This window comes from Hipposideros armiger, unplaced genomic scaffold (assembly GCF_001890085.2).
Source record: "Hipposideros armiger isolate ML-2016 unplaced genomic scaffold, ASM189008v1 scaffold_407, whole genome shotgun sequence".
In the NCBI taxonomy this organism is placed as follows: Eukaryota; Metazoa; Chordata; class Mammalia; order Chiroptera; family Hipposideridae; genus Hipposideros; species Hipposideros armiger.
This window is the reverse complement of record NW_017731757.1, coordinates 1,188,954-1,210,646: the sequence shown is the minus strand read 5'-3', so window position 1 is coordinate 1,210,646 and position 21,693 is coordinate 1,188,954. Positions and strand designations below refer to the sequence as shown.

At 42.1% G+C, this 21,693-nt stretch overlaps 1 protein-coding gene across 1 annotated transcript in view; it reads right to left on the bottom strand.

Annotated features, from left to right (window-relative positions):
• The window catches only part of ABCC4 (ATP binding cassette subfamily C member 4 (PEL blood group)), a 289,286-nt gene that overhangs the window by 205,950 nt on the left and 61,643 nt on the right, over positions 1 to 21,693 (bottom strand). The window contains exons 4-6 of the mRNA XM_019663851.1: positions 12,488 to 12,712; positions 7,623 to 7,707; positions 7,293 to 7,347 (exon numbers count right to left, since the gene is read on the bottom strand). Of these exons, the coding sequence (XP_019519396.1) occupies positions 7,293 to 7,347; positions 7,623 to 7,707; positions 12,488 to 12,712 (365 nt within the window). The remainder of the gene's footprint in view (positions 1 to 7,292; positions 7,348 to 7,622; positions 7,708 to 12,487; positions 12,713 to 21,693) is intronic.

Genomic DNA, 21,693 nt, shown 5'->3' with positions numbered 1-21,693 from the left:
TGTCAGACACAACCCGTCTGCTCAAGGAGGTCACGAATGGGTACAAGGAAGGAAGGCACCCAAATCGAACAAGAACATAATCGGCTGTGGTGTAATAAAATAGGAATACAGTGCTGGGGAGCAGAAAAAGGGGCGGGGGCTGTTCATTCTACTGGGAAAGGAGGGTGCAATAAAGCTTCAGAATTCTGGGGGCATTGGAATGGGCATCGAAATAAGGAACATTTCTCCAGAGCAAAGAGGGGAAAGGATATTCCAAGTAGAGAAAAGTATACCAGGTATAGAGGCAAAAAAGAAACAAGTCAAACAGCACATCTCCATCCGCCTGACAACCTTGACAATGACCCACTTCCAACCCTCTGGGATCTGCTTCGGGTCTATTTCATCACCATTAGGCTCTTCCTCACCAGCCACTTTTCTATGACATCCTCTGCTAAGGACTGTGGGACATTATAAAGACTTACTTAAGGTTGACCTTTGTCCTTGGGGAGCTGGTAACTTAATGGAAACAAGGAATTATAAAAACAACACACACACTGCAAATGACTCCAACACAAGCATAACAAAAGTATATGCAGCTAGAATTGGCCTATATCTAAAGGCATTACTATTTAATAATGTTTAAATAACTTCGACCTATATAAATGCTGCTAAGGACACTACTTATTGAGGTTCGGTGCTGTGAGGNGGGCGCTGTTGCAAGGCCTTAGCTGAGGAGTGGGCTGCAAAGGCCCAGCGCAAGGCTGCCCAGGGCTCACCAGAGAGCTGGCGTTACAGAGTAGCAAGCAGAACACAGATGCTGAAAGTCGAGCAGAGTTGGGACGCTGGAGTTCTTGCACAACCAAAGCAGAGAAACCTTAGTCATACATCATTAACAGGGTTGGCATAAAGTTGAAACACCCCGGAAAAACCATCCCTTAGAATTAGACAATTCTCTAGGGCAGTGATTCTCAACTGGGGGGATTTTGCCCCACTCCCCACATCATTAGTCACCAGTGAAATAAAAATCAAAACCATAATGAGATATGACTTTATACCCTTATAAATAACTAAAATGAAGAACACTGACAATACCAAGTCTGGTGAAGATGTGGAGCAACTGGAACTCATGTATTATGGGTGGGAACCTAATATATAGTAGAATCACTTTGAAAACTCACTGGCAATTTCTTCTAAAGTTAAACACATTTACTGTGTGTCACAGCAATTCTCCTCCTAGGGGTTTACCTAAAAGAAAAGCATACATCTACAAAAAGACATGTATATGAATGTTCATAGCAGCTGTATTTGAAACAGCCAAAACCTGGAAACATAAGTCTATCAACAGGTGAACAGGTAAACAAATTGTGGTGTTTTCATATAATGGGATCCTACATTCCACAACGGAGGCGGGGGGGCGGGGGGCTACTAAAAAACACAATAGCATGGAATAATCTCAGAAACATTATGTTGAGGGAAACAAGCCCATCACAAAAGTACCCACTATATGATTCCATTTATATGAGGTTTTAGAATGGGTAAAACTAATCTATAAGCTAGAAATCAAATTGATGGTCATCTGGAGCTGAGGCAGGGAGGCAAGTGACCGGAAAGAGGCAGGAAGGAACATTCTGAGTGATAAAATTGATCAATATATTGACTGCCATGTACCTATTCAAGGTACATAAATTTGAGAAACTCAAACACTTAAGATGTGTGCCTCTTATTTATGTAAATTACACTGCTGAGTTGATAAAAGCGAAGTAGTGTAGAGAAACAGAATTTTAGTTATATGAAAACAGAAGACACTCAGTATTAAATGATATATCATACATCCCAAATTGAGGAATGTTTTAGGTATACTAACTTTTGATGGATGTGTGCAAAAATATATTACTATTGTTGGGGCATTTTTAAAAGAAAGCCAATTATTACCAATCTGCTTTGAGATTGGCTGGTTAGTAAACACCTATTACACTAATCCCACACAGCCCACCTCCAAGGGGTACCACTCACATTGTCGTAGGAGACCTGCACAGCTGGAGTGGCAGTGTCCTGCCTTACTCAGCCACCATTAACAATTACAACGAAAAAAATACATCTGAAGGTAATTTTTGTCATATGCAGCCCAAAACATGGCCCAAAGAGGCAAACCATGTAAGTAAAAGTAAAGTGATGAAAATAGATAACTTTAACCCCAAGACAGTGAACATAGGCAATCCCATTGAATGGACTATCAGTGCCGCCAGTCAAAGGGTAAGACACAAGTCAATTTAGTGACAAAACTGTATACAAACTGTGAACATACTAAGATTTTAACTGTACAAAAATATGTGTAGCTAGACAGAGACTGGAAGAGAATCTGCAAAAATGATATTTGCCATTTTATAATGCTGAGGTTTGGGCTATTTCCTCCCAAATTTTTGACAACCGTAAGCAAAAACAGCAATGCTTCAGAAACCAGCCAAGTTTCAAGACTGACAGGCTTTGCAGATTCCTATCAGTACCATGATTTCCTAACCACAACTTTCCCCTCTCTAATAGAAAGGACTGGTTCCTTTCTACTCTTTCTCCATCTCTCACGTGGAACCCTTATCAATTCACATGCCACAGGCCATCAGCAGACGGATTTCTCTAAATCACTGCTCTGATCATTTACTTCCTTACTCAAAAAGGTCCAGGGACTCACCTCTGCCAACTAAATAAACCCAAGTGGCTGAAGCTCATGATCAAGGTCCTCTATCACCGGATCCCAATACGCCTTCTTAGATTTACCTCCTAGTGCTCTCCTAAATTCTTATGCCAACTGTGCTGCTACCATTCTCTGAATAAACCCTTTCTGCTTTTCCATCTCTATATTGTTCAAGGCATGGCATGCCCTCCCTACCACATACAGCTCCACCAATCAGTGGGATCCTTTCTTAAACCATTAACTCTGTACACTCATGCACTACCTGACACCAATGCTGCCGTTTCATCTAATTGTATGTATTTGAGCCTTCTGTGACTGAGCACCAGTAATCAAGATAGTATGACCGCACTAACTAAATGCCAGGCACTATGTTAAATGCTTCACAGAGACTGAATCATTTCATCCTCACCACAGACATGAGAGTTGGGTGCTATTATCTTCATTTTACAAATGAGGAAATTTAACCTTCAAGCAGTTTGCCTAAGACAAATAAGTAGAAAGAAGGAAACTAAGATTCATACAAAAGCAGTCCAAATACAGAGCCTTATGGTTATGACCCACCCCCCATCTTCCTACATTTAATATCTTCTGTACCAAGTGATTTATAAGAGTTATTTTATCCAGTACTCACAACAACGTCATGAAGCAGATATTCCTTATCCCCATTTTATCTTTTTTTTTTTTTTCAGCTGAGCCATCCTGCCACCTGTTGGCAGCTCAGCGGCTGTTCAGCTCGGGCTGACTCGAACCGCTGTTGCTCAGAGCTCAAACTCTTGAGCGAGCTCTTAACCAACTGAGCCACTCAGCCGGCCCTCCTTATCCCCATTTTAAAGATCAGGAAACTGAGGCACTGAGCAGTGAATTCATTTCTCTTAAGATTTTACAGTTTAGCAAACGGCAAAATCCAATTTGAACTCAGGTCTGAATGCCCTCAGAGTGCATGCTCACAATCTCTTCCCTATGTGACCTGCCACAGTGTCTTCTAAGAAGTCCCCGTGCACCTGACTGACACCTGAGAACTCGGTGCATGTGAGATTCCCATCCCGGGTTCTAAGGCACTAGGGACTGATGAAAGGCTACCATCCTTGAGGTTCACACCTGCAGTTTCTAAAGCAGCGGTTCTCAACCTTTCACAGGCATTGCCTAAGACCATCGGAAAACACGTTTTTGATGGTCTTAGGAACTGAGACACTGCTCCTCTATCCGTCTCCAGGCTCACATGCAGATACGCCCACATACGAGTAGCCGGCGACCCCTGAGAAAGGGTCGTTCCACCCCCAAAGGGGTCTCGACCCACAGGTTGAGAACCGCTGTAATCTAAAGGGCTATTCACCACTAAGAGGGGTTCAACTTACAACCCGCATGCTACCCTTATGTACTGGAAGGTCTTGAGATATAAGGCATAAAGTAAAATTAATCTGAACATATATCTGAGGCCCATTAGTATTATCTGGCATCTTCCAAAATTCCTCTATAAGCGGCCATGCATCAGTGTTGTTTTAAAGATCCCCCCACAGGAAGCACAGTTTGGGAACCACTGAGCTTAAGTGTTCCCTTCCAGTGACTTCACCCACCCCCAGAGAGCAGATACAGTTACCAGATGGCAGAATGCAATGGATACTCATAATTCTTCATCAGCAGCCATTTCCTTTCGAAGAGAGCTAAACCTCTCCTTCCTTAAATTACTTTGTTACTCCAACTCCTAACTATAGAACACACTCAATGGCTCCTCTCATTGCCTCCCTAGCAAACGAAAACGCTGACAAATTGCCCCTGGATGAGAGTAACTTTTCACTAACTGCACGGATCAGATTCAAGTTTATGTCCAAAGTACAACAGAACTATGGAGAAAAAATATCTATTTAAAAGAAAGAGTTTAGGGCCAGCCGAGCGGCATGTTGATTAGGAGTTGGCTTGGGGCGCCAGCTCTGAGCAGCAGGGCCCTGGTTCGGATCCCACATGAGGGCCAGTGACGCTGCGCCCTCTACAGCTAAGATGGTGAACAACAGCTCGACCTGGAGCTGGGCTGTGGTGAGTCACCAGCAATGGCATAGGCTGCAGTGGGGCTGGCCGGCAGCGGGCATGAGCTTTCGTGGCCGTCCAATGGCCGGCGAGTGACTGCCTCACCCGGGAAGAGCACAATGATAATACCAACATGGGCCAGTGAAGCGACGTCCTCCACAACTAGACTGAAGAACAAAAGGACAGCAACTTGTCTGTTCCCCTTCCCCAATTCCCCAGTGCTGTTCCCCTCCCCCAACTCCCCAATTAAAAAATTCTAAAAAAAAAAAAAAAGAAAGACTTTAAAGTGTTAAACAGTGTAAGAAGTATTGCTAGTTCATTTAAGTTTGTCAGAAGATTAGAAAATACCATTAAGAGGAAATCCAACCAAGTATCACACGCTTCCGGGGAGATGCTGTATTTCCATAAATACCACACAGTTTCACTGTGACAATACTCTCAAAATGTTAGCTCCTCAACACTTTCAGAAAGGAAACATAACCACAGACTAATAGGCAAAATATTGGCTAGGTCTTCTAAGCCCAAATCAGTTGAATATCTGCCATTTCATATTGTCCAACCTAAATATAAAGCAATAGAGTCTACACTGTAATAAAATTAGTTTTAAATAAAAACAAAGTTCTGTTTGAGAACTATCAACATAACACCTTATGGCTGAGAAGCAAACAAAACTTTCAATCAATTGTCTTTCTACAATCCACAAACTTTCAGAAATGAAGGGGGAGGGGTGGAGTGGAAATAAAGGAGCCACAGGGAGGTAAACCCCTCCCTTCTCACAATCAGCACACTCCATGCAGAGAATGTTTAAACTCAGGCTCCATTTACTGCAGAGGGCTGCAGACCTCACTCAGTAGAAGTCAACAAGCTTAGCCTCCTCTGCACTCCGGAAGGGCTCCTTCTACGTCCTTCTCAGAGTCTGTGATAAAGGACACCTGCTGTCCTGACCATGATCTTAAAATGTAACTGAGCTGGAGAAGTGTCTGGAAAGAAGTAAAATGGTCAAGAAAAAATGGGTCTTAAGAAAAAGAATTAAAGAAGAGGGAAAGAGACCTTCACTCAGAAAGATGAAGAGTCCTAAAAATATGAAATCTAAATGGTGTAGACACAAGAAATATGCATTTTCCTCCAAATTACAGAATTCTAAAATTAGAACCACAGATGCTTTGCATCCCGATAAACCTATGGTAAGTTGAAAATATCACTAAGTCAAAAAATGCATTTAATACGCCTAACTTACCAAACATCATAGCTTAGCCCATCCTACCGTAAATGTTCTCGGAACACTTACATTAGCCTACTGTTGGGCAATTATCTTGTTTCCTTTCAAGAGTAATTGCCTTCCTCTTCTACTCACCAGAATCAGGAGACACAGATGGGCATCCTGTAGACATAACAGAATAAGAAAACACAATACCCGAAAACCACTGGCAACACAGCACACTATAGAGTCTTGGTTGTTTAGCCTAGTGACCTCCTGGCTGGCTGGGAGCTGCTTGCTACCACTGCTCAGCATCATAAGGAGTATATAGTACAGCATATCGCTAGCCCGGGGAAAGATCAAAATTCAAACTTCAAAGTACATCTTCTACTGAATATGTATGGCTTTCACACCATTGTCAAGTAGAAAAACTGTTAAGTGGAAACATCATAAGTTGGGGACCATCTGTATATAACTTAAAGGATTAAAAATACACTTACAGTAAGTAAAAATATCTCTCTAACCAGGATATTGATCTATAGAAGTCATCCTCTTGAGAGGTAGTACTGCATAAATATCAGTAGTCAATCTCATATTCGCGGTAGGTAGGTTCTATGAAGTCACCATGTACATGAATTAGTGACTACCAATTGCTCGTAGGAGATATACAGGGTTAGGTTCCTGCCAGACATTTGGTAATGACATTTTCATCAGCTGATCAATACATACATAATAACCTTATTTCTGTCTAAAGACAACGTATTTAATATCTATTGTTGATTAACGCTGGACTCACGATAACTTATACCTGAACCAAGCTTATGTAACACATGTATTTTCTCCATAAGGCACATCACAGTCTGCTGGTGCCTAGGAACACTAGATAGCACTTCAGCACTGTGTGAGGCCATTTTAACCAGCAAAATCACCAGCACAAAGCAGAAAAATGCAGAAAACAAGCACTAGGCAGACCACGAAAAGGATACCTACTCACAGTATGAGAGCTGAAACAAGGCAGCACATCATCTTGTTCAATCCCAGCTGGGAATATGCGTGTCAGGTGACTCAAAATATCAGCACTGTGTGCACACCCACAAATGACCACAAAAGAGCCTCAAACATTGATTTTTGGGGTTACAAATACATGAGGTTTGACTATACATAAATTTTTGTAAGGCAGGTCTACAATAAATGATAAAAGGAAACTAAGATGTTTGCGGGGAATCAATTCATTTTAGAACCTGAATTAATAAAGGACAAATACTCTCCCACAAACTATCCTTTAGATAACTCTAAAGAGAACTAAGAGAAGATTTTAGCCTGAATAAGAAGTCTGGCCAAACTGATCCAATTGTGCAAGGAAACAAGTAACAGAGAGCAGCATCTATAAGCTCAGGCACTGACCTGGCATCCAACCTATCATCACGAACCACTATGGAAACCGCCACAGTTCTTGAAACTGGACACAAAGTCAGGAAATCTAAGAGCCAATTAGGCTAAAGGTCTTAAGGAAAAATCTGTGTTGTTTGCATTTTGTATGCAAAAAATCTTTGGGACGTATGACAAGACCATCCTGATTATTGAGACTGTCATCCAGGACTAGAGGCCTGTAACATTCAGGCTCACTTCCACCCAAGGTCCAAAGCCAAGGTCAGGGCTAGCACACGGGAGATTCACTCCCACTAGTGACAGGGCTGGATACTGTCAGCTATCTTCAGTCCAGGCTCACCTTACCTGAAGTTACCATCTTCCACCAGCCTGGCTCTAAACTAGGGAAGTAGCCCCCTTGAGATTTGAACCTGAACATGTCCTCCTTTTTCTGTGTCCCAGCCAAGAACAGGGACAAGAAGTAAGCCACTGGTCCCACAGAAGAGATGATGGCAACCCCTACTAGGAATATGACTTTTTAAAATGAGCAAGTATAATGTTCAAAACACTATTGTGTGAGTACCTTGTGTTCTTAATGCCAATCTGTTGACTTTTACAAAAAACACAGCTTATGTTGCACAATATCTTTATTTGGTAAAATGTTCTGAAAAGTGCCCCAAATATTTGAGGAACCTGAACAGACTACGAACTGTTTGAAGAGGCTGCCAACCGAAATTACTGATCCAAACAAAATGTCGTACTTCATAAAAACTCTTCATTTAGTCCTCAAGTTAAACAGAAAAATCAATAGGATCTAGTGGGAATATAAAATGATATAGCCAAAATGGAAGACAATATGACAATTTCTCAAACAATTAAACAAAAAATTAACATATAGTTCAGCAATTCAACTTCTGGAGGTTTACCCAAAAGAACTGAAAGCATGGACTTCAAGATATATTTGTATGCTCATGTTCATAGCAGCATGATTCACAATACCAAAAAGGCAGAATGAATAAACAATATATGATATCTACCTACAGTGGACTATTTTTTAGCCTTAAAAAGGAGATAAAGGGCCGGCTGAGTGGCTCAGTTGGTTAAGAGCTCGCTCAAGAGTTTGAGCTCTGAGCAACAGGGGTTCGAGTCAGCCTGAGCTGAGCAGCCGCTGAGCTGCCAACAGGTGGCAGGATGGCTCAGCTATAAAAAATTAAAAAAAAAAAAAAAAGGAGATAAATTCTAATACATGCTACATCATGGATGAACCTTGAAGACCTTATGCTACATGACATATGAGGTCTGACAATTAAGTTCGCGAACTTGCTACTGTGTGCTTACATTGGCAGCTCTGTACAAACAGCTCGGTAAGGTTTCATAACCTTGGTATATCAGTGTCTCACAGCTGTGTTCATGTCGATGTGTGGCAGTGTCTTGCTAAATGGCGTTCAATATTGTTGCGTGTTTTTGTGTGCCACTGCAAGAATGCCGGAGCTTGAATTAGAGCAACAAACAAACTAAATTTCTTGTTAAATTTGGCAACAGTGGAAGTAAAATCAGGGCCATGTTAGTCCAGGTTTAGGGGGTAATGCCATGAAAAAAATAGCAGTGTACAAATGGATTAAACGTTTTTCTGAGGGGAGAGAACGCATCACTGATGAACAGAGGTCAGGGCGGCCAGCAACGAGCAGAACTGATGAAAACATTGCAAAAATTCCTTGAATTGTGCATCAAAATTATCAGCTGACTGTGAGAAGCATAGCAGACCAAGTAAACATCGATAAACAGTTAGGAAAATCTTAACTAAAAATCTTGGCATGAGAAAGGTCCAAAAATGGTCCTGAAGGAGCTCATCCATAAACAAAAGCAAAGGAGACTCGAAGTTTGCCAAGACCTTTTGAAGAGGCAATACGATGTTTTGGGCCATGTTATCACTGGTGATGAAACATGGGTGTACCAATACGACCCTGAAACAAAGTGTCAAAGTGAACAATGGAAATCAGCCAGTTCTCCATGACCAGAAAAACTCTGTCAGTCCAAATCAAGAGTCAAAACAATATTACTAACCCTTTTTGATATCAGAGGGATTATTCATTATGAATTTGTACCAACTGGACACACAGTTTAGCAAGTTTACTATTTGGAAGTAAAAAGGCTACATGAAAAAGTTAAGACAAAAACAACCTGAACTTTTTGCCAACAATTCGTGGCTCTTGCATCATGACATGCACCTGTGAGGGAGTTTTAAGCCAGTAAACAAATAACTGTATTGGAACACCCTCCCTACCTGCTTGATCTGGCTCCCAATGACTTTTTTCTTTACCGAAAGATAAAGGAAATATTGAAGGGAAGACATTTTGATGACATTCAGGACATCAAGGGTAATATGACGACAGCTCTGATGGCCATTCCAGAAAAAGACCTCCAAAATTTCTTTGAAGGGTGGACTAGGTGCTAGTGTCGGTGCATAGCTTCCCAAGGGGAGTATTTCAAAAGTGACCACAGTGATATTTAGCAATGAGGTATGCGGCACTTTTTCTAGGATGAGTTCGCAAACTTAATTGTCGGACCTCATAAGCCAGATACAAAATGACAAATATAACATGTGATTCCACTTATATGAGATACCCAGAGTAAGCAAATTCATAAACACAGGAAGTGGAAAGGTGATGCTTATGGAGAGAGGCAACCAGGGACCAGGCAGTTGTTGTTTAATGGGTACAGAGTTTCAAGACGGAAAAAGCTCTGGAGATGCATAGTGGTAAGGGCTGCACAACAACGTTAATGTCCTCAATGCCACTGAATGGCACACTTAAAAAAAGTTAAAATGGTAAGCTTTACTTTATGCATATTTTACCACAATTAAAAAAAAGAAGAAGATTAAAATCCAAAAGTAATTTTACCAAAGCTGTGCAAAGGTAAACAAATGACAAATCATTTTTATGTATGATACATCCCACAAGGTCATTCAATATACAACTCTGAGCTTAGCCGCCATTCCATTTATAATACCCAACCTGATTTTCTCCCAGGACAGCAAATTAGGAGGTGGAGCCTGAGCATAAACTGCAAATGTTCACAGAGAGGACATTCAGAACTGCACTGCGGCGCCAGCTTTTGCCCTAAGGAATCAGCCCACCTGTGATGAAGAAGTATCTTATTTCTTCACCTCAGCAGGATTCTAGATACAAGGCAGTGCATGAGGAAATCTGTCTTTCCCACATTTCTGGGATTTCAGGTTACACCTATGGTTTAACCCAAGCAATTCTTGACTTCATAAAGGATCAATTCTTTCAGGCTAATCAAGTGGCAAATTAATACCTTTGGGAGATGTTTACAAGTGCCAAGTCAGATCATATTTCCCAAAGGCAACGTTCCAAAGCGTTGGTGAGAAGAGGAAGAAAACAGGTGGACAACAACTCACTTGAACTACAAAGAGCTTTGTCTGAACTGTCACCTCAAACCTGACTTCCGTGTTGAAGGATTTCAGAGTGGAGTGCTAGCGAAATTTTCAATTTATTTACGGGAGATAAACATGATCTAGAAATACAAAATGTAGCTAATTTATAGAGAACTCTGAGTATTCTTCTCCTAAATGGCAGAAGGGAGTGCAACAGAATAACAAAAACGATGATGATGATAAGGAGGAAGACAACAAAGATTCACTGACTGAGAGTACAGGCATTGCTACCATGTCACAGAAGAGGAAATAAGGCTTACAAATTGTAGCCTACCAGACAGTGAGATGCCAGACCTCCAGGATTCACACAATTCCAAGATTAATAAAACTCTGCTCAAAGGAAGATGTGGAGAAGACCATCTAGCCTTTTGTAAAAATATATATATATATATATTCACAAGAAACAGATGTTCTATATAAGTATCAACTAGTTAAAAGAAATGATACTTAAAGTGTTGGGTTTTATCTTTCAATGAGAATTTTATCAAAAACTGTATATATTTAAGGTATATAACATGGTATTTTGATATACATATACATTAGGAAATGATTACTATAGTCAAGCTAATTAACATATCCATCTCTTCATATAGTTGTGTGTGTGTGTGTGTGTGTGTGTGTGTGTGTATGTGTGTGTGTTGGGAACAGTTAAGATCTACTCTTTTAGCAAATTTCAAGTATACAATACAGTTAAATGAGGGTTTTTTGGGTTTTTTTAAAACAAACAGCCCAAGGCAAAGAGATATCCAGGATCAAGTTTATAAAGAGCTCTTCAGTTCCTGACACTGATATACATGTGGCAACTCCTTTGTAAAAACACCTGAAATCCTTACTCTTCTTATAATAGTTATGACCAGGGTAAAATATGAGATAATTGTATGGCATTTCTCAATATGAAAACAAATATCAAATCGGTCTTATCACTGCAACTGCTATCATGTACACTAAAGGAAAAGGAAATACTGTATAACTTGAATGAAAAGCAACATAAAATAGATGAAACCATAAATTCTCTCTAAAATTACTAAAAACAATGTAAAATTTAAAGCTTTATACAAACTATCCAATTTTTTAATACTATTAAAAATAACCATAACTATAGGATATAGTGAGTGAATCTGTATTTGGCTTCCATTTATATTGGGCTATCGGAAAAGTCATGATGCATATTTGCAACGAAAAACATAGAAAAAATACGTCATGACTTTTCTGAAAACCCAATATTTTCCTTTAGTTAACAAAATTATATTGAACATAATTAAATGGTTCATTTAAAAATTATCATCATTCCCTTTCTCAAATACAATCCTTTCTCCTAGATTTAATTTTATAGATCAAATCTCACTGAAGTTCACTTTTAAATACAACTTTGATGTAAATTAAGATTTTAAGGAACAACAAAACTTCTATAAATATACCTATGAAATTCAGGCATGATAACACTGAAAATTTTTCATGTCTAAATCAATTTGATAGTTATTTTTTAATACTTATGTTTTAATTAGATTCCAATACAAATTTAATATTTTGCAACAGCCTGTGGCCAAATGTTATCAAAGGCAGTCCTGACTTGATCTCAATAGAAAACTCATTATATATTGGTAAAGTTTGTTTAAATTAAAAAAAAAATTAGCCTGATGCAAATAGCAACTTCTCTAGTAAGGTTTAAATAGTTCTATTTATAAAACTTTTAGGTATAAAACTTTTAGGTATTAACGTAGAGTTTTCCCAAAATGCTTCTGAGGTGCCCATTTTGATATCAAATGACACTTACCTTCCGGTAAATCATATGGCACATGGCTACTCTTAACCTCATCCCAGCACACTGAACGTGATAGAAGTATAGGTGGTGCAGTAAGGCCAAAATAAGTGTGCAAACAGTCAGCACTGTGGCATAGGCGTAGGCTTCGTGCAGAGTCACAGAATCAGTGGAATCATAGTTTTCAAAATAACTAATAATCTTTCCCAAAAATAAGGGCTGGATTACTTTGATGCCTTCCTAAAAGAAAAAAAAAATGTCTGAATTATTAGCATATAAAAAAGGCATTATGATCAAGTGCTACATTTATCACTAATCTAAAAGAAAAAATTTGAGGGCCGGCCGAGTGGCTCAGTTGGTTAAGAGCTCGCTCAAGAGTTTGAGCTCTGAGCAACAGCGGTTCGATTCCTAGCCCGAGCTGAGCAGCTGCTGAGCTGCCAACAGGTGGCAGGATGGCTCAGCTTATAAAAAATAAATTAAATAAATAAATAAATAAATAAAAAGAAAAAATTGAATTACTTTTTTCTTTATGACCAGCAGATAGTAGTTTTAACCTTAAGCCAAAACTTGTAAGTTCAAAGACAATAAAGCTTTCGTACATTGTGCTTGGTACACTGTGGATGCTCACTAAATAGTACAACCAGAGCTTCAGAATGCATTTGGAAAAATATCAAATGAGCCTTGGCATAAGATGAATAAGGAAAAAGGTGGCAAAAGAAGGGTAAGGAATTTGCTTACATATAAATAGCCCATTTCCTCTGTACTTTCAACTTCCCAGCCCAAAAGAAAGTCAAGAATTTAAGGGAGGCACATTCTTGCCACCTCCTTCTGCTTTGAGAGCCTTTACGAAATGTGATATTGGCAAACAGGTCAGAAGAGAGAACCCTCCAATCTTTCCCAACTCAAATTCAACATGTCCGTAGGTCAAGAGAACAGAGTCTAGCTTCTTTTGAAATATTAAAAAGGAAGTTTTATAGTTTTATTGAACTATTAAAGGAACCAGGCTTGAAAAGTTCCCAGACTCTCAGCCCCAAAGGGTGTTGCTTTGATATGTCATTACCCCCTAAAAGTTGGGATGTGCCCAGAAGTACTGCCTCCTTGGAGTCAAAAATTAAGCATGTCAGAAGCCAAGCTAAAAAATGTCATCAGTGGTTTTCAATCAGCCATACGTTGCAGGTGCTTGCTACAACCCAAGGCAAAAATCAAAGTCCTACACCAATGAGTTGGGAGTCACTGGGCTTACCTCCTGAATAAGACTTAGGGAAAGTATTTTTCTTCCCCAAGAGGAAAAAGCAAATAGACACCAAAACTTGCCCCTCTCTGACAAATGGCCACTCCACCCTACAAACTATTGGGTTAGTAGAAAAAGCAGGTTAAAGGGTAGGGTTTGTTGTGCAGATTTAAGTCTTCTTAAAGACCTCTACATTGATAAGATTCTCTAGTGATTTAAAGCCATCCTTCTCTTGGTACAGAGAGGGGGACACTTACAAATGAGGATTTCCTTTATAAACGTAAATGTCCCTTACAGAAGGGTTAACTTCTACTCTGTTTTCAGAGCTTCCCCTGTGTCTGCTGTGTCTCAAAAATAATCAGCTCAAAATAATCTTTATACCAAAGATGCATATTCTGGGGTGACATATTCTGCTACCCTTCAATCCTAGTCTATTTTTGTATTTTTGAAATGTTCTTAAAAACATAAAGAAAAAAAAAGAAACACTGCAGTTGACAGAGGAGCACAGAACTGTTGATAGAAAAAAAAACACCTACTCTTGGCTCTCTGACCAGTCAGTGAGGGCCTGTGGCAGGAAAGAGAGCATCAGGACAGAATGCCAAGTAGGAATTAAAACGTTTTGTTTCAGAAACCAGGTGTGCCACTTGTAAGCCACATGATCCTAAGCCTGTCACATTCTTATCCTTGGAAACACCTGCCTTGTCTCGCGTCCTGGAACAGTTAAATGAGCTATGACAGCAAAAAGTGCTCAGAAGACACCAGCATGAAAATAAGCTTAAGCTATGATCACTTTTATTATACAGAAGTTCTGGGAAGAAACCTACTCTATTCTTAATGGCAGAGGCTGGTTTCACAAAGGGTTTGGAAGCTCCCTGCTATTTACGGGAGATCATGGCAGAACAAGAAATCTAGACAGACGTCATTCCTACCTAAAAGCCAACTTTTCTAGACAGTAATTAGAAGTTTCACTTCTAAGCAGACTTTTTTTTAAATTTTAACCATTATGGATGCAATCCTTTTAAAGAGTCACCTAATTCCTTAACTTCTTAAAGAACATGGACTGAGAAGCATTGCCCTTGTAGATGACTCAAGAGTCACCACTGTCGTTATTACTACACTCATCTAGATCGTGCTGAGAACCAGCAGTTCTGCTCTACAGGTCTCCTGTACTTTTCTGGCGGCTGCCTCCAGCTCTCCTTGGCTGTGTAGTCCTCAGTGGTTGCTCCCAGCCCAGTTTCTTCAGCAGCCACTCCTCAGCCTCCTGAGCTGAGCGGAGGTGAGGGGCACTTGGAAGAAAGAGATGGGAAATAAATGCAAAGGCCCAGTACAGCTCTCTAGGCATCAGCCCTACATCAAGGCACAAACTCTGTTCAGAGAGTTTTGTCTGTTTACTTCTTGTTCATCAGCTGAGTTCCAACATGAAGATTTACACCAACTTTTGCCTCCCTACAGCCTCCCTATGGACCAAAGACAATCACTAAAAGTGGCCTCAGACAAAGGCCAAGTCGCTGGACAAGGCCGGCAGCCACCTGGGCCATTTCTAATGGTCACTGGAATAGGACCTAACCCCAGTCCACTCTTCCCCTCTCAGGAGAAGGGGCCTGGAGAACCCACACGGGCTCGATGAGAACCCACACAGGCCCACTAACGCACCAGCAGGCAGAGAACTCATCTCTTAAAGAAAAGGCCCCATGGCTGGGAAGGTGGCCTCTGTCAATGTGTGGCCCTTTAAGAGTATGTAGGCTCTTCCTCTCCAGCCTGAGGGCTCTGGGAAGGCAGGGACTTGCTCCACCCCTTCCCCCACAGTCCCTGTGGAGGTGCACACAGGCGCCAGGCGTGCTGGGAACGCACTGGCTGTTCCCTTCTAATTAATGTTGGCCTGCATGAGTGCCGCATTCATCACCAGCCTGGTACTTGTTTCTCCCAGCATTACAATCATTCCTCAATTCTCACAGGACAGAGGTTTTCACTACTTTGAAATGTCAACCTCAAAAGCCTTGCCCTAGACTGGTGTCACCCTGTCTCTTCCAGCTGGTGCTGCCAGCAGTGCCCGGGAAGGCCCTCTGCCCACGCTTTGGTTGGTAATATGTCATGATTTGCTTGGAAATCATGAATAGTTCAAGAACCTGAGCTTTTTAGAAAATCCTGGGTTGAGTTCAGATCTTCCACTAACTGAAATACAAAGACCAATAAGCACAGGTATAAGATCACAAAATGCGAAGCTGTCCAGTCACTAAACTCACTTCATCCCATCTAACTCAGTGGCTAGTTTAAATCACTGAAAACCCAAAAAAGCACCTCAAATTATTTTGAAATATAACAGATCCTTACTAGTTTTACCTTAAAAAATAATTTCTCTCTAACTTTTCCAAAATAGCAGTGTCAACGAGCCAAGTCTAGGAAAACAAGAGTATTTGTGTTGGATTTCAGGCTTCTTTCGGCAGCCGGGGAAAAAAATTCTAGGTTTACTTCCATTGAGCCCTAATGACCCTTGGAAGTCCCTGAACCTCACTGCATCAGGACTAGGAATTACGCCAGTTACTATCTTAAAGACACAAAGTTATTGGGCGGTCGGAAAAGTCATGATGTATTTTTTCTGTTTTTCATTGCAAAAACGCGTCATGACTTCCGACAATCCAATAGAATGAGCATTGTATGCTAGTCACCATGCTCATCCAGGGAATCTAGGCCATTGTCTAATTTTATACCATAAACCACCAAGATATTGACCTGAACACAGAACAAGCAAGCAAGCGCCCTCCTGGGAGAAAGCCCACTTCCATTTCACATCTTATGTGTCTGCCAATAGCACTGTCTGGTTACACCTAGCTGTCACCATAACACCCCAGACCTGGTGCACACCCTGAGAATGGGAACGTGTGTTCAGACATCGGGACCTGCCCCCCACACGAGTGACTGACCTGGGTTGCTCATTCTTGTTGACCTCATGCACATCCACTCCAAGCTTCACAGAGATACCAGCTCTCAGCAGGGACCCAGGTGCTCTGGCTAAGTAACAACATAGAGAACTTGGCCTCTGCCCAGGTCATCTGAGTCCCATGCAAAACCACTGCCTCTCACTGGTCTGTCTCAAAGAGCCAATCTGGAATCGTGTCTTAAGCATGTGAATGGATGTTCAAGAACTTAGGTCACCAGGGTAGCCACAACTGTAGCCACTTGGCAATAGTAATGAGTGAAGGTGGCTTTCTGTAAGTCTCCTGGTCCACCTGAATACACTATGCTGCTGCTGCTAATGTCAACACCAATGCCACTTCCAGGGCCCAGGGGATGTGGCGACCTGGACTCTACCCCAATTTACAATCCCCAATCTATCTTCCTGCTCCAGGGAGTTCTTAGCATCTTACTTATCATTCCTGGTCCAAGTTCAAGATGCATGTGCCTAAGACCCTGAAGACACAGGCCAAGATATCACTCATTGAGATGGTCAGGCTCTTAAGTCAGAGTGCCTAAGGTGGAATCTCGAATCTGTCCTTTATGCTTTGAGTGACCCTGAGCACAATATGTAACTACGTGTTACTGTGTGCCCTCTTTTCTAAGATGGGGATGATAATATTAATACTACTTTCCATCTCGTTTGAGTTGGCCAAAGAAATAAACTACTACTACATGCAAAGTGCTTACAGTAGTTCCTGATACACATTTTTCAGGTACTTATTATTATTGCTATACTAATAGTGCTGCTGATGTTACCATCAACAGTACCACCAAGTATGAGCCCCTACTGAAACTTCAACTTTTACTACCACTGAGTATGAACCACTACTACTGCTGCTATTATTACTACTGAAGAGTACTATTACTACTACTGCTACTACTGAGTATAAGCCTCTACTGCTACTGCTACTCATATTAATATTAATACTAATACTAATACTACTGAGTATGAGCCCCTATCTTGTCCAGGTACTCTATTCCCCACTTTTCTGTCATGACTAACTAACCTCCTAAAATAAAAGGCCAGCACTCTACCGGCGGTACCATCATTCAGCCCCCCAATCTTAGCCATCCTGGATGCCCCAGCAGTAAGTACTACTGGGGCTGGACAACTTTGAAATCCCAGCACCATAGTGGAGCCAATCTTCCCTCAGCACCTGGCAGCAAAGGGAAACTAGAGAACCAAAGGCAGCACGGAGGCCTGCTCGAAGGACACGATCCCACACCAAACCTCAAGGCCACTCATCCCTGGCCATCCCCAACCAGATACCTGGCGTGGACCACAGGCACATACCGAGGCTCTAAGCATTCCTGGCAAGCAGAACTCAGGAGAGCTCTGCTCTGTGAGCTCAGCAACCACATTTGGTCAGGAAATGCTACACACACAGGCCACAATGACACCAGCTTGCACCCTGCTTATTTTAAACTGAGACTTATTGTAACAATGTAGAAACACTATCCTTAGGACATCTGTGCACAGGTCAAAGACAAGCTGGACAGCCTGAGGGGCTCCTGCACCCTCTCCCACCCTTGAGTCAGTCCCACTGGTTTACATCTCTACCCTGCCCTTCACAAGGCCACAGCAGTGTCCAGGAGGTGGGTAGTGCCCTCTCAAAAGAGGCACTCTGCCCACATACCTGTCCCCACCCTCTGGCACACTGGCCAACCCACCTTTGTCATCAACAAGAACTTAATCTCCCAGGACTATCCAGTCACCTGTTAACTTACGGATTCCCTGGCTTTCTCCTGTTGTGTAGGGCAGAGTTCACCTACCTAGCTACCCACTGCCCACAGTGCCCTTCAGTACAAGAGCCTTTTAACGGGAACTACACCTCCCACATACAAATCAACTGGCCCACCCATCTCACCCCCAACAAAACGTACTTAGGACAACTCACCACCTTCTGCATCTAAAACAACCCTTTCGCAGCAACTACAACTTCTATCTCTACCAATCTCATACATGGGCAGGGCTACCAATGTCCCTAAGGCAGCACTAAGGTATCACAGGGGGCACGAGCCATCCAGGCAGATTTTCAGCTTACCTACCCAGAACAGACAGGCTCACTGGCACTGTGTCCCCAGGGAGAACAGTGTCTTACTGGAGGATCACGACCAAGGCCCTTCAGGGTAATGGAGGCCATTGGCTTTCTGTCTTTGATTCTCCATCGCCTATTCACGCCTATACGCTCTATAAAGCCAGACTACCAGGACTCCACCTTCCACCGAGCAATGCACTCCAACAACCAGGGACAAGCAACAAAATGGGTGATATATTTTCTCCAGGGTTCACGGTGAAACCAGAGCTCCTCCAGAGAGAGGATTTGGCTCGTGGTCCCCAGCCCACTGGAAAGGTGGTAGCCCGGAGACATACATGTGTGCTCTGACCAGCTCGAGCCCAGACACGGGGCCCTGAGTTCTGTTTCCCTGGAAGGGGAGAGGTGACAATATCTACTTTTGAAAGTATTTATCAGATTTGGCCTGGTCAAATTAACAACTATTTGTTGAGCACCTGTAAAATGTCTTATGTTATTCTGGGCTCTAATCCAAATTTACTTCCTCCAAACCACAAGGTACTTAGCATTTATAACATTTGCTGAGTACAACAATGTCCTAATGTGGTATAAAATGTCTTTTCTTTTCAGTTCTGTCCTCCCACGACACTATTTTAATTGGATAAAGGAAAAATAATAATCCCCCTAAGGTCCAGTCTTTTAAGGATTCACCCACTCTAACGGCGAACACAACCGCTGAGCTACAGCATGTTTCCTAGACATGTTTTACCTTCAGGCCTTAAACACTTGCCCGTTCCCTAGCAGTCCTGTCCATCTCACTACCGATCCACAAATACTGTAAAACAATTCACTGTAGGTAAAAGCTTTTACCTTGATGTCATAGAAATGGCAGCGTGAGGGAGGCCTCTTGAAATCTCCCCTGGAAGTTACCACAAATTGAACACCTATTATCCATCAAAGGACTCTCTGCTCATCACACAGAACAGCTAAGAGACATACATGAGGATTACCTGAAGGTGGGCAAACGGGGAGAGCGGGGGAAGAAGAAAGGGCAAGTGGGAGATGCCGCCCGCGGCCTGCAGCTGCGAAGATGCGGGGCCCCAGGGGGCACACCAGAAATCACAACAGCCAGGCTGTGGACTCTCTCCCTGTGCCCCACAGTCCCGCAGAGAGATCAGCATACAGGACAGCGGTGCCCAGCATTCGAGGCAGGGCCCTTTAGCTAAGAACTGCGGCTCTCACAGTCAGGCAGGAAATGTTAAAAGCAGAGTACCTGGACTGCCCCCACCCTCCCAGAGCTCTCCCCACTCCCACGCTTCCAGTTTTGAGCAGGTCCTAGAAATGGAAGTAGTGTCCGATTACAGAAGTGTGGCCCTCAAAAACTGGAAAAATTACTTTGCCAACTGGGGCCCAGAGAAGAGGCTTCCATGAGTGTGACACTACTGGGCTAGCCAGGAGGACAAGGGCACCTGCCTACCCAGCCCCCACCTTTTCTGGGCAGCACCCAGCAGGGCAATTAGAGCTGCTGAGACACACACAGGTGTTAGCAGCGGGTTGCAGAGGCAGCACTGGGCTTTCAGAAGCTCAGAAATCTCACACCCTCCACATCTCCCAATGGAAGAAGCACCCTAAGACCCAAGTGACCTGCTCACAGAGAAGAAGCCCACCTCCTGGTGGCTAGCTGTGGTGCTCTCAGTGCACATTTGTGCAGGCAAAAAGAAAACTGCACTGACTTGGTAAAAACTAACAACCATACCCCATAGCCCCTCCCACCTAGAAATGCATTGCCAGGGGCACTCTGGGCGCCAGGTAGCCAGATCTGCTTCCACAAGCAGCAGAGATTTTCTACAGCAGAGGATAACCCAGAGATAGCTGGTAGCTTAAGCCAAAACTGGCACAGTTTTTTATTTTATTATCATTTTTAGATATATTTTTCCTCCTTTTTTTTCTTTCTCTTCTTTTTTCTTTTCCATGCTCTACTTTTCCTTCTTTTTTCTGTTTTTCTGTATTGTTTTTTTATTTAGCTGAGCCATCCTGCCACCTGTTGGCATCTCAGCGGCAGCTCAGCTCAGGCCGGGACTCGAACTACTGTTACTTAGAGCTCGCACTCTTTCTGTATTGTTTTTGTTGTTGTTATTTTTTGTTTTGTTTTTTTGTTTTGTTTTGCTTTTTGTATTTTTTTTATGTTTTTGTTTGTGTTGAGTGTTGGTTGTTGGTTGTTTATACCATGTTACCCCGAAAATAAAACCTAACCGGAAAATAGGCCCTAGCATGATTTTCAGGGTGCTTGTAATATAAGCCCTACCAAAATAAGCCCCAGTTAAGATCGTCAGCCAGACATGACTATATTTGAGTAAATATAGATTTTTGTATAGGAATAAGTGAATAAAATGCATCTTGTGGATCAAAAATTAATATAAGATCCGGTCTTATTTTTGGGGAAACATGGTGAGTGTACTTGGTTTTTTTGTTGTGCTTGTTGGTTTTTTTATTCTGAAAATGCCCTGCACAAGAGTCGTCGTTGTCGTCATCCCCCCCCCCAAGAGACACAAGAATCAACACACCCTGAGGCCAGCTTCAGACCAAACCAGAGCATTACCTTGTTTAACCTACAAGTGACACACCCAAAGAAAATTCTCAATAAGCACAAGAGCCCACAGGGCAAAGCCTCCGCTGAGGGGTCAGCCCTCGCACAGCAGCTCATCCACTGCGGGCATTACAAATCCTTCCAGCTACTCAGCAGGGCAGTCAATCTCACCCAGTCACAAACCAAAAGCAATCAAGGCTCAACTATAACAGTAGAACATTCACAACACAAGGGACACCTCTGGAACACATGCCCAGGGGATTGGGGAGACTGAGCAATTCAACTACAAAGAACACATACTTCATAAGGTTACTTAGCAAATACTGAGAGACGTAGGTGATCTGCCTAATACATAGAAACAAACACAAAGGGAGAGGCAGAATGAGGAAACAAACAAATGCATCCCAAATAAAAGAACAGAAGAAACCTCCAG